The 14,170-nt window shown below is 38.1% G+C and overlaps 1 protein-coding gene across 11 annotated transcripts in view; it reads right to left on the bottom strand.

Annotated features, from left to right (window-relative positions):
- GUCA1C (guanylate cyclase activator 1C) overlaps nucleotides 1-14,170 on the bottom strand; it is a 114,572-nt gene that overhangs the window by 47,048 nt on the left and 53,354 nt on the right. For 6 of the 11 annotated variants that reach the window (XM_032207974.1, XM_032207975.1, XM_032207976.1 and 3 more), the window contains one exon: nucleotides 1,328-1,437. The exons of the other annotated variants lie outside the window; for them this stretch is intronic. In XM_032207974.1, the coding sequence (XP_032063865.1) occupies nucleotides 1,328-1,408 (81 nt within the window). In that variant the 5' untranslated portion in view covers nucleotides 1,409-1,437. The remainder of the gene's footprint in view (nucleotides 1-1,327; nucleotides 1,438-14,170) is intronic. 11 annotated transcript variants of the gene reach the window in all.

Raw genomic sequence — 14,170 nt, forward strand, 5'->3', positions numbered from 1 at the left:
CAGGCCCCTCACCAGCTTTGTCGCCCTTCTCTGCACCCGCTCAAGCACCTCGATGTCCTTCTTGTAGTGAGGGGCCCAAAACTGAACACAGTACTCGAGGTGCGGCCTCACCAGAGCTGAGTACAGGGGGACGATCACCTCCCTAGCCCTGCTGGTCACGCTGTTCCTAATACAAGCCAGGATGCCGTTGGCCTTCTTGGCCACCTGAGCACACTGCTGGCTCATATTCAGCCGACTATCCACCATCACTCCCAGGTCCTTCTCTGCCTGGCAGCTTTCCAACCATTCCTCTCCCAGTCTGTAGCTCTGCTTGGGGTTATTGCGCCCCAGGTGCAGGACCCGGCACTTGGCCTTGTTGAACTTCATGCAGTTGACCTCAGCCCATCGGTGCAGCCTATCCAGATCCTCCTGCAGAGCTTTCCTACCCTCAAGCAGATCGACACACGCACCTAACTTGGTGTCATCTGCGAACTTACTGAGGGTGCACTCGATGCCCTCGTCCAGATCATCGATGAAGATATTAAAGAGGACCGGCCCCAGCACCGAGCCCTGGGGGACGCCACTAGTGACTGGCCTCCAACTGGACTTGGCTCCATTCACCACGACTCTTTGGGCCCGGCTATCCAGCCAGTTTCTAACCCAACGAAGCGTGCGCCAGTCCAAGCCAAGAGCAGCCAGTTTCTTGAGGAGAATGCTGTGGGAAACAGTGTCAAAAGCCTTGCTGAAGTCAAGGTAGACCACATCCACAGCCTTTCCCTCATCCACCCAGCGCGTCACTCTGTCATAGAAGGAGATCAGGTTCGTCAGGCATGACCTGCCTTTCATAAAGCCATGCTGACTGGGCCTGATCGCCTGCTTCCCCTTCAAGTGCTGCATGATGACTCTCAGGAGGATCTGCTCCATGAGCTTTCCTGGCACTGAGGTCAAACTGACAGGCCTGTAGTTTCCCGGGTCTGCCCTCCGGCCCTTCTTGTAGATGGGTGTCACGTTTGCTAGCCGCCAGTCGATTGGGACCTCCCCCGATAGCCAGGACTGTTGATAAATGATGGACAGTGGCTTGGCCAGCTCCTCTGCCAGTTCCCTCAGTACCCTTGGGTGGATCCCATCCGGCCCCATCGACTTGTGCACATCTAAGTGCCGTAGCAGGTCACCAACCAGTTCTTCATGGATAATGAGGGCCACATCCTGTTCCCCATCCCCTTCCACCAGCTCAGGGTACTGGGTATCCAGAGAACATCCGTTCTCTGAGAACCCTGAATTCAGGGTTCAAATCCACAAGTGTGCAAGATGAACACAACAAGATTGCTTCAGGTACAGAAAAGCTTACCTTAAAAGAGAGGTTGGTATTTCTAGTGTCCTCCTCCACATGCACAGGCCAGATCCCATGAATGCCATCACTGCACCCCATCTAATGAGTAGTCCATGTTCAAATAAGCTCTACAAATAAGCAGAGCACAGAATAAACTTAGGATATTTCCAAACTCTGTTTTCTATTGCCTTCTTACAGTTAATATCTTAAAAGCTGCCACAGTAAACGTCAAATAGAACTTGAAATCAGGGAGACTACACAGTCTATTTCTGCAAGTCTGTCCTGGAAGCAGGTGAAATCTCCACCAGGTTGAGGGCACGGGCCCCAGGGACTCTGGACTAGGCAACTCTATTTTTTCTCAGCCCTGCAGCATGACCCAGAAGTCTAATTGGTCCTGAAAGCAGGGAGTAAGGGATGGCTGTCCCAAACTCTTCAGAGAGCAGAGCATGTGCATTTCGAGCTGCAAGAGTAAAGTGAAAGTGAAGGGCTGACAGGGTGCACAAACTTGGCCCTGCCAAATTACAGCCGTACTAATGCCTTACAGGAAGAGGCGTTGCATGTCCTCAAAGAGGGCTGGAAGACATTGAAAAAACTGGAGGGAAAGCACCTTGGCTACCCAAAATCTTTTTGTTTGGGAACCAAAGTGTAGATTGCTTGGCAGACCACAGTCTCTCTGACAGGCTGGCTGTGTATGTTAGAGGGTGATACACACAGTGTAAGACAGGAAAATATTGATTAAATCAGCTGTTTTTTGGAGTTCAATAATATTGGACAAGGCTGAACAGAAGATATCATTCAACCTAATCTTGCATCAAACAGGAGACAGGTAATTTTACAGTAAAAAGACAAGTGAATTAGAGTTGTAAATTTTACTAAAGAACAAATAAGAATTGCTTGGTGAAATTATATCATAGAACTTAATTAGCTTAACAAGCTCAAAATCAAATAACAGGTGAATAGGTACTGTTGCAAAGAAGCAAGGAAGACTAAAAACAGACTAAATAATTTAAGAAACAGCTAGTGTGGTGTACTTTGGATTTCTAAAATTGTTGGATATTTTATGTCAAAATGTCTAGTCTTTTAGTACTGACAAGCCAGTATTTTTGACTCATACCCTGACTCCATAAAAATTAAATTATTTTCATAAATCTGCTAAAACAAAGGTTTATTCAATGGGCTTCCTTTCACTGAGTTTTAAGAGAAGCACATGAGGAAAGCAACAAAATCAACAATTTACACAGTTTCAACACATAACTGCAATGCTCAGAAATTAATACTGCACTCAGCCGCAGTCCACGGTACCACATTAAGATAAATGATTAAACTACTGCAGGACATGTATTTGTCCAGATACTGTCTCATTCTGATACAGCATTAGTTTGGTACCCACATTACTATTACTATTATTCAGTTTATCTTACCTCCGTGTGGCACCTATTTACAGATATTTAAACTCATTCATCCAACAAAGCCGAAACAGTTGCCTGAATGCTACATTGCATGTGACCATCCTGACAAAACTAGTGTTAGGCATCCAACAACCCCAGCCTCAGGAGTCTTATTTCAGCAAATTTATGAGAGCAGATGTGGCTCCATGCCTTGCAAGACTACGTGTTGTGTTTGGCACACTGGAGTTAAGCAGCTACAGACTTTGTATTTTCCTACGGCTGTGTAAAGTACTAATTATATCAGTCTAACTACATGCTAAAAATGTATGACTGAAGCTATGTTAGCATGATTCAGGGATCTGAAATCTTGGATAAGTCCTTGCCTTTAATATACTGGGCGAATTCTTTGCAGCACTGCCTTGAAAAATAATAAAAAACAACAACTTTGTTTCATGGCAGTTTAAGTAACAGATGTTTAATCACTGGTTTTAAAGTCTTCTTTCTGAAAACTGAAATTGTGTTTTTCACCAGGAATGTCAGGTTTATTGTATAAACCATATATTTATGAACATAGTACCAGAAGAGAAATGAAGAGAAGAGAAATGTAAACAAGAATGCCATAGATATCATTTATAACAAGTGGTATTTATTTACAGAAAAAAGATTGCATGTAATATTAATTATTAGCAGTTTTTCACAATCAAGTAGAATAATGATTTAAATATTTTAAAGAATAGTTTCAATAGGTATGGAATGCAAAATTTCTTAAATTAGACTCAATCAATCTCACGCTCAAATCCAGAAAAACGTTGCTAGTAAGCAGAAGAGTGTCTATTGCTTTCATTAAAAGGAGAGGCTGCTGATTGTCTGCTGCACTAAAACATGGATCTTGATCAAGTTATGAACAGTTATACATGTATGACATAGTTGACTCTGGGATGAGGAGGTGGGAATTTATGTCTCAGAAAGATACTCCTGGTCATGCAATCCTCAGATAATATAATACTCTATTTTCATATATTAAATGTTATAATGAAGATACTCACAATTTACCATTGTACTTGGCAATAGAAATAAGCCTCTGGTCTGAAACGTTTTTAGAACTGGAATGTTTTTTGTAATCAGGTTATTATATAAGGTCAATTAAATAGATTTAGTGGTTATGCAGCCACCAAAAATAAAGCATAAATACAAGACATCATTCTCCAGGGAAGATCTCATCACCGAAACCTGAGGGGATCATTAGCCCCAATTTCAATTTCACTCTTATACAGCAGTCAACACTGTGCAATGCATTATGTTTTGTATCATTAGCTGCAGCTATGCCAAAGAGCACGGTTACTCTTCTCATCTATCCGGCTTAGAAGCAGCAAGCTGCTTCCTGTTTCATCCACAGCATCATCCCCATCAAACTAATACACGTGTCTGCATCACAATATTTTTGCTGCTCTCAAATAAGTCTACAGACTTGGCCAAGATCATCAGCTGAATTATTTGTAAGTGGTATCCCTAAAGAACTTTTAAAGATGATTTCCTTTAGTAGAAGTACATATGCTTATTATTTGAAAAAAATATATTAGTAATTATTTGCTTAAAAGAGCTTATACAGCAACATCATTTTGTTCTCTATAGAGTGCAAGCAGAACAAAAGACTCTTTGGCATAACTTCTCTTTCAGGTAAAAAAGCTGTAATAGGCAGGTGGCATTCAGATTGGTTAGTTGCTGTTCCACACGAAAAACTATCAGGTTTTGGTCCTGCTATGTAAATAGTTTTGTCAAAAAGCTCACTCAAAAGCAATGAAATCTCATGAATACAGATTAAAGCTCAGAATAGCAAATTTTCTCACTGTGATCAGTAAAGCCTACCTTTAACTCTCCTCATGCCAAAGTATTTAGTCTTACTGCTGAATCTAAAAAGCACATGAATCTAAAGTCTCTAAAATGTCACTTACAATTAATTTTTTTAGGCGTTAAACTACTTAGCTTTTCATAACAACATAGATATAGCTAAGAAGAGTTAGATGCTGTTGGTTCATCAAATGCATTCTGGATCTTGTTTTGTCTTTGCTTTTATTTTTATCAGAAATAACTCCACTTATGTTAATGGGTTCAAGAGGGCAGAGCTGAGCTATAAATACTTCCTTGCTAGTTGTTTCCCACTTCAATCCAACATAGTTCCAGACACCAGCTCATCATTATTATGAAACAGATTATGAAACTACCTTTATCTTGACCCACAAGTATTTCTCACATTTGCCCTTCTGAATCTCTTCCCTATTTGATGGAGGGTGAAGGTAGGGATGTTGCTGGCTGGGGTCAACCCACCACAATGACTGATTTGGGTTGATTACCTTCCACTCACATGCACTGTCACTTATCAGTACAGATAGCCTGGAAAGATGTTTTATGAAGAGTCCACGTAGAGTACTGTAAATTGGTAATAAAAGCAAGATGTCTACTGCTTATGATCAAATCAGACTAGCTATGTAAACTTAATCCTGAGTCTAGATGCTCAGTATAGAAGTCATGGAAAGTTAAAAATGATTAGCACACAAAAAGAGACAGACAAGCTTCTAGGCTAATGGAGGCACCAAAAAACCCCAAACCAAACCAAACCAAACAAAAAACAACAACAACAACAAAAGCACATAAGGAAAGAAAACAGAGAGATCCTGAAGTCCAGATTGATGTTAGCGTCCTGGGCATTTGGGACAGATTAGGACAGCAGGAGGAACAGCATCAAGGGCTCTGGTTTGACTCATGGCCACGGTAAGTTCTCAAGTCTGTTTACATGAGCCTTAGCTATTGCATTTCCCTGAAGTGTGTTGACATAGCTAATGACAACAAGGCCCAACAGATGATTGAAGAGATGTGAAAAGGAAGCCACATCATGCTTTCCAAGGAAAAAAATGATCGAGACAGATTTAACTTACACCAGTTCTTAGCATCACGTTCCTACAAATAGAGAGCAGTACTGGAGCTATTATTGTCACCATTCAGGCATGATAGGAAGTGTGAAAAATAATGAACTATCTGAACACATAAAATGAGCATAGTATAAAGCATAGTTATCAGACATTTCAACTATCTCTGAAACAGGAATAATGTGTGTTCTATGAACCATCCATCAAATCTATCCTACATTATTCCATCTGACAGATTAAATGGGTGATCTTCAGTTTATGTAAAATTGCGAGATATCCAGCGACTTGAGATGAACCAGTCTAGTTTTCACAAAAAATAAAAAAATAAAAATAGAGGTTGAGTACAGTAGTGATGAAAATTACTACCTTCTTTTATTCTGTCAAAATGCCAGAGTTTGCATGTCTTGAAACATAAAAATGAGAGAAAGACTATGCACAGGCAGACAGTTAAGCAAAGAAGGTAGGGTTAAGATGAACAAAAGCAGCTTGCAAATTGCCATCTTTAGGGCAACAGTAGCTGCTAAAGGAACACAAGACAATTAAATCTTAGGTTCATTTTCTAGCACAGAACAACTTAATTAAAAAGCAATTAAAGGTACATGAGTTAGGAGTGATCAGCTGACCTAATTTTTCATTAGCAATCAGAGACTAGATTGTCAGCTGTGATCAGCTAGTCCTTGTTTGGGCAAGTTATAAGTCTAAGAAATATGCATGTTTTAAACGTATGCCTTAAATTGAGACAGTGGTGTAAAGGCTAAAAGAAACAGAGAGAACTAGAAGAGATAAGCATCATAGTGAGTGATATATCTGGAAAGAATTTTGCAGTAATTTTGAAAAGTTAATGTTTTAAAAAGAATATCACAGTTACCCAAGGGAAAAAAAAAATCATTATTCTTTGGGGGGAGTGTATAGCCATTCATCATTTATAGGACAACCAGGACAGTATCTAAGCAATACTTAAAGACTGATTAGGATCAAAGATTACAGAGGAGGGAAAACTTGTATCACAGTGAATCCTTAGTCAGTAAAGTAAATATTTCACTGTAACACAAGAACGTGACCTCAAAATGTAACTGGCTTAACAACATGTAGCACTGGGCATGGACTCACCTTTTGCTGAACAACAGAAATACAGACCCTCTGTTACAAGGAACAGACAGCGGTCAGGCAATTTTATTTGTAACATGACTTGGCAAGATCCACAAACTCAGGCCAAATAATACTAATTTATATTCCAATTCTATCACACATTCTGCCTCCTAAAAATGACATTATTTCCATACAGCCAGGTATTCATTTGCAGGAGAGACATGGAACACAAAGTGAGCAAATGCAACACAGCTATGGGTCATCTTAATCATAAAGACTACTAATGAAACAGCTTCCTGTGATATGAGCCCAAAATGGATGAGTTCTGAGGTCTGATAATAAATGACACATACTTCAGGAGATTGCTCACTGTTAGGCCTCCTATCCTTTATGAGAAACATTTGTGAGCTATAAGAACTCAAAACTTTACTGACAATTAGCTTAATGGAAGGAAATTATTTTACTTTCAGTAAGTTCAGAAATATTCTGCTTTTAAATTGACTGCTAATTCTTAATGCAAGCCTGTAATCCATCCACGCTCCAATTATAAAAACTGCACCTTAACTTAGAAGTCCTTCTCTTTCTCCACCAAAGGTGTCATAAATTGGTAGAGATTTCTCTTCTTTGTTACAAAGAGCATTAAGATTTTGTTGTTGTTATACACTTTGTATTTTAAAAGGCCCTTTCTGCACTGCAGTGAAGCACTGCAACAAATTCGTATTAAATAAATTGCTAATCTTCTAAGCTTTTTCTGATTTATCTTCTGCTTATACTTTACTCTGTTGATTCTGGGGTGTTCAATTAATGATATTTTCAGGAAATTACTTTTCCTATATTTCTTTATAATTTTGCAAATTAACCTCTGGCTATAAAACTTCCATTTCTGAAAGCTAAGCCTCCTATAATACTATATAAGGGGGTTTCTATTATTATTATTATATTTTATTTTGTTCCAAAGAGGGAGGGAGAGAGAGAAGGGAAGATAAACCTGCTATTTAGAGAGTTCAGTATTACTGTAAGTGAATTGTAAGGAAGTATTAATTGAAATCATGTATTAGGTTATAGGTTGACTTTCACTGCATCACCAAATGATGTTTTCAAGAAAACGCCAGCAGTTTGAGACAGCTGATCCACAAGTAATTAAGGCAAATGATACCTTAAGCTGGAGATTTAGAGTGCTCAGTCACCCTGTTAAGAGTATTACTGGCTTTAAGGCATTTAAAGACCATCCATGCTAAAGACCATCCATCCATACCACTTTGCCTACTATTGCAAGGTCTTTTATCATAATAAACTTGGTAAATTCATATTTTTACACTACGGCTCTCAATCCTCAACGGTAGTACAATATTACAAGCCACCAGCTTTAAATGTGGCATTTAAACAACAGAAGGTTTAGGATCACATTTGATTTTGTTATAATTTGTTCCCATATAACAGTTTTGGTGCTTTAAAGAAATTCCTTGCACAGGTAATTTCTAGATCACTATCTTTCACTTCAGTTGTAACAACACACATGCTTCACAGAGCAGGTATTTTTCTCTAGGCTGTAAAGGGGTATCTGAAAAGTAGGAAACAGATAGATTGGAGACATTTCTAGCCCAACAACATGTAAGTTGAATCCCTTTGTAGTCTGCAGTCATTCCCTGGGATGTCTCCTTCTGTGCTGCAATGCAGACTAAGTTTTTTTTTCAAAAGTTCTCGAGTTTGTTACGGGATGATTTGGGTATGACCGTATGTCATACAGTGAATGGTATGCATGAGGATCTTGGAAGAGATGCTGTGTGAACCTTTCTGGACTGTGTACTGCACATGGCTGTGTAGGACCATGGAGACAGCTGTCTGTTCAGCAACACAAAGATTCATCTGCCTACAAAGATACCATTAAATTGTCCTACAAATCACTGCTTTCACAGGATAAGTTACAAGTACTGAAGATACACTGTTAGATCACAATTTCAGGGAACATACATGTTCAAATATCCTGTTTTTTAATTCTGATTTTCAGGTGGAATTCTCAAGAAAGTAGCTTCTGTTTTTAAGGCACCATTTTCATGAGCAACATCCTGCTTGCAGCTTTTGTAGAAAACCATGGGTGTAATGGGCTGCTTTTACCTTTCTCTGATTGTCTTCATGGAAAAAAAACAGGTTTTCAGTTTTCAGCTTATTGTCTGACAGCCCTTTATTTTGATGATAGTACTTAGCTCAATGACAGGTTAATCTTCCAAAGACTGAGATTTGACACACCTCTTTTTCTGGAAATCAGAAAACAAAATACTAATCAGTTCATATGAAGCCATATAATTCCTCACTATTGCTTGCTACAAATATGACCGATAATTATTTTATCGGGTTAAACTGATATTTCTTTTAATCTCCATCAGGATTCAACAAGAGGGAAGAGCAAATAAACCAGCGTGCAAACAACAGGTATGCTCAGATTCATCAAACTTGTAGTGAAAGAAGGAAGAGAGGATGAATTTTTTTCCTGACCTTTTTGAGTGATCAATGCACATCCTGAAGCGTGAAGACTGACAGCACCAGTAAGTTTTTGTCCCAGCCAGTTTAACTGCAAGTATTACTCATGACGTGTCTTATAATTTAGATTCATATTAACATGCAGCTTTATTTACTGCTTTCTGACATTCTGTTTCCTCCAGCAAGACATAGAAACATTGGCCAGGTTGAATTATACCAGCTATAATGTGACAATGTTATTTTCCCAATTGTATACACATTAACATTCTGATCCTTTTCTTTTGGAAATGAAATCTGAAGTGCTAGAGGCCTGGTCTCTATCCAAAGCAAAGCCATTTATCTAGTTCAATGTACTATTTTTTTTCTTTAATCTTTAAAGATATATATGGGGGTGGAATTTTCAGCCATCTGAAATAAAAGAGGTTCCAGGTTTTTGACACTTGAGGGAATGTGAGAACAATCTAATTCGAGAAAAGGTTTTTTTTTTTTTTTTTTTTTAATAGAATAAAAACCTGTAGCAAAGTCCCGTGAGCTCTCTGAAAATGGCTTGGGATCTATTCTAATGAAAAAACCATAGATATAAACAAACTGCCAGAAGAGCAATGTAATTAGTCCTCTTGTCAAAGGAATGACCTGCAATATCACTGTGTAAGATGCTACTCACAAATCCAAGAAGCATTAATCCTGAGTTGATCTGATCACTGTAATAAAATTACCAACGTAGAAGATAAGCTTAATTATCATTCATGAGCTACAAGATGACTTGAAATGCTTGTGGATCAGCATATGAATGTCCTTTCCAAATAGCTTGCTAACTATAACGTATATACTAAACACATGCTCCTGTACTTAGTATTTCATACAACCCGCATCAAAGGCAGTAAACCAGACCACTGTCTTGCCTGGAACTGCTACATTAGTTTCAAAGTGAAGATGCTGAAACCTGTAGTTAGTGCCCATAATCACAAGGAAACTTCACTGACATACAAGATAGAGTAAAATGTATTCAGCATATCTACTATACTAAAAAAATAAAAAATGAAACAAGGGTCAGGGTAAAGGTCTTAGGAGCATGACTTTTTAACAGGCACACCAAGCTCCACATGCTGGAGAGAAGAACATCAGAGGTTCCCCAAACAACCACCATCATAAAGTAAACAGTAAGAGTTAAACATACATTTGTGTTTTAATATCCAGTAAATGGGAATCAAGAAAATAGAGAGCTACATGTAAATAGACATGTAACAACAGTGGAAAGAGCACATGCTTATTGCTGGCAGACTCAGAGATTGTTCCAGGGAAGCTAGTAGCCATTGTAATGCTGAGCAAAGCTGTTGTTTATTCATTAAAATCTAACCAAACCAGCTTAACATTAATTGCATTAATCCTTCCTGTACAATCAAATATCACTTAGCATATACGCAAGTTTCTGTATCTGTCTTGCACCTTAGGCTACTCTTATTCTCACTGTTGAGCCTTCCCTGTGTAGTATGTAACAGAACATTTTAACATGTCCCTTTCCTGTGTGCCTCTGGCTGTCAAATGACAAAGGGAAAGCTTGTGTTTCAGCACACACACAAATACTGATCTCCTGGGGAAACATCTTTCATTTTTACTTATTTTAAAACTATCTTAGAATCTGAAATAAAGTTTCCTGTGTTGTTATTTGTCAATCAGAAAGGAAAATACAAAATCATTTACTATATACACTTCAACAGCATTTTAAGGATGGGTTTTGTAGGGCAAGGACCCTTTTAAAAAATATCAATAGCAATATCTACCTCGAAAAACTTATTCCGGTAACTAAGTTTCTAAAGCAAGATCTAGTACTAGCTGTCCCCTCACATCAGCCTCCACTATATAACAAACCTCTTCCTGAGGCAGTCTTGCTGTGAGCTCTTGATATTTAGCATGCAGAGCTGTAGTGAAGGAACTGGTCACTGCCATGCCTGCACAGCAGCCAGTTAGTTACTCAAGAACCCACAGGTGAAAACAACTCAGCAGTCACAAATGACAGTGCAGGAGACAGCTGAGCCTGCTGTGTGAACATCTTGTGGTATTTTACTTCAGATTAGGTCCAGTGAATCTCCTTTGATAGTTTTTGCACTGTTTTTACTTTTTCTGATACCACATTTTAAATTGCTTGGGTATGAAATAAACACTTCACAAACACAGAGCTAACTAAAGGAGGGAAATGACAGATTGTTATATTGTACCTCAGAAGCACAGGGATGCACCACAGGGTCTGAAAAGGCAAGAGAGCTTGTTTCTCACTGAAGTGATCTAGTTTTCTTCTGGGATGGAGATATCTGTCTTGGAAAACCTATTTTTAAAGCTTGCTTCCTGCATGTGGCCTTTTTTCTTCCCTACAGATGTCTAGGCACAGAAATGGTAGAACTGACCCCTTATGGATCCAAAGCAGTTCTGGTACACTCATTTGTGTCCATTCATGTTTTCCTTAGGAAAAGGAAGCTTCCAGCTGAACTTTAGTTAGTCCCGTTTAACAATCGTCTGTGTTTGATTTTACAGTGTAATTCATTAATAAGTGTAAAGTTTGACCTTTTATAGTTCCCCAGTACTTGTAAATTATTTTCCAGGCAGGCAGACTGTCTCTATATGGTGAAACATAGCTTTTTTTTCTGGGGCAAACTTCTATTTTGCATGACATAAAAACAAAAATTGACTGTGCATGGACTATTTTTGTTCTTATCCTAGCTCTGTTTTGTAGGTGGTTTGTCAGAAAGCACAAAACCAAACAATGAAATACTCACATTTGTTCATGGGGCTCTCCTGCCTGCAGAATGAAGAGCCATCTGTGGTCCTAACAAACAAGGCTTTTGTGAAAAAGATGCATGAAATTTAGGCACATAATTATATATGTCTGTCATGAAATGGTAAAGGCTCCCTAAATTACCATTCAAAAGATTAGCAGCTGACATTTTGAGTTAATGCTCAGATTTAGTATGCCCCCTGGTGTAGTGGCACAAAGAAACAACTAAAGAAATAAGCTGCAAAGCCCGTTTCAGAATGACTTCTGACTACCCTTACAAGCCTGTGGAGAAAAAAGGTCACCTCAGCTACAGACACCTACTCTTTCTAAGATTATGAATCCTGGGCATGTTCACATCACCTCATACCAGGCCCCCCACCTCTGTGCAGATCAACCCTATTGGCTACATACGCATAATTTTTACAATTTGTTGACAATTCAAGAGAGCATTAATGGGCATTACTGAACACTTGCATTTTCTGAACCCTGCATTTTCTGGTTTTAATAAAATCAGGAAATGAGAATTTGAAATGACACTTCATTTTTTAACTTTTCAAAGGTCTTGAGCTTTGACTTTAACCAGACTCTCCAGAAGACTGCATGATAAGCAGAATGCTAATTTATGTTTCTTCCACATTTTTTTTTTACTTTCAAAAAAATGGGAATAGTAATCCAGATTTTTAATATGAGCAGTTTGCATAATAAATTATAATGAAAAAGGCTATTTCAAGATCCAGATTACAGCTCACTTTGTATTTCTTTAAAAGCTACTCTATATACCTTTTCAATTCACATAAAACTTTTTATGCACACTAATAATTTGCATAATATTCTTTGCATAAGGAATACGGGCTTTGTTATTAAAGCACTCATTCAGCATAGAATTGTGTTGGGACCTTCTTGATTGAATAAACAGATGTAACAATTTCATAAATATGAGGCTGAATCGTTACAGCTATGCTGGTGACCTCCTTCAGCACAAGGATCCACCTTGCCGTGTATTCTGTTCCCAGAAGTGTTGTAAGAAAATGCTGAGGGGAGAACAGGAATAGGGCAAGCCATATGTAATAATTCTGCAACAGCTTTCAGCTACTTTCAGCTGAATTTTTACATTAAATTTTCATAAGCTGTATAAATAGTTGAAGTATGTTTATGCATGAAAACAAATGCAAATTTTCTGAAATATGAAAGCACTTATATTTCCTGTCCCGCAAAAAGATAGTTTCACTTAAAAAATGTGTAATAATTACTATTCTCCCTCTCTCTCTCTCTCTTAAGAATAAAAAGTTTGCTCTGCATTTTGGAAAGTACACATTATGAATCCTATTTCTGAATTGTTATCCCTAAGTTTTAGGAATTCATTTATTATTTAGGAATTCATTTATTATATAGGTGACTTAAGCACAAAAAATTATCCAAAAAAGTCCTTGACTCCTCTTCATCTGAAAATCCTGAAAAGATTCTGTAGTTTGAAATAATTTTTTTTTTTTTTTTAAAAAGAAGACTCTAGCAATAGCAATGATGCTTCAGTTGAAAAGACGCATTATAAAGAGGTAGCATAAAGCTACCACAATAATGTGTGCATTTTTCTAAATTCCATAGGATCCATGCACCACTGAAGTATTATTGCATACTCATTTGCACAGTGGAAAGAAAATTTATTTTATCTATAAGTGTCCTTTGAAGGTATTACTACCTAGATAAAGGCAAATTCATAGGATGTAGTTATATTTAGCTTTTCAAAAGCATTTGGCAAGGGATTTCAATCAAAGCAACAGAAGCTACAATAGAATTTGGGATAAAAAAGCTGTCTGAAGAACAAAAGGAAAAGCCTCATAGCTTGAAGCTTTTCACTATGAACAGAAATGTCGCCTGCGTTCTTTCTGCCCTGTGAAGGGGCAGTTTTGGAGCTAGGAGGAGATCTCCCACGGATGAAAAGTCAATAGTTGAGATGAGGTACTTTATAAGAAACAAACAGCCAGTCATGCAGTAACACAAGTGTATTAAATTAAATTTCAAAGTAAAATTTCAGCATCCCTATGATAGCTCGTGCATGGTAGCTAATGAAATCTGTGTTCAATTTATGAACAGTAAGTAAATTCATATATTCTGTATGTTCTGAACTCTTAGCTTTAATAAATCCTTGTATCATATTCATTTTGGGACAAGTAACAGACTAGTATAAGTGGAGCAGGATTAAGAACTGCAAATA

This window comes from Aythya fuligula, chromosome 1 (assembly GCF_009819795.1).
Source record: "Aythya fuligula isolate bAytFul2 chromosome 1, bAytFul2.pri, whole genome shotgun sequence".
In the NCBI taxonomy this organism is placed as follows: domain Eukaryota; kingdom Metazoa; phylum Chordata; class Aves; order Anseriformes; family Anatidae; genus Aythya; species Aythya fuligula.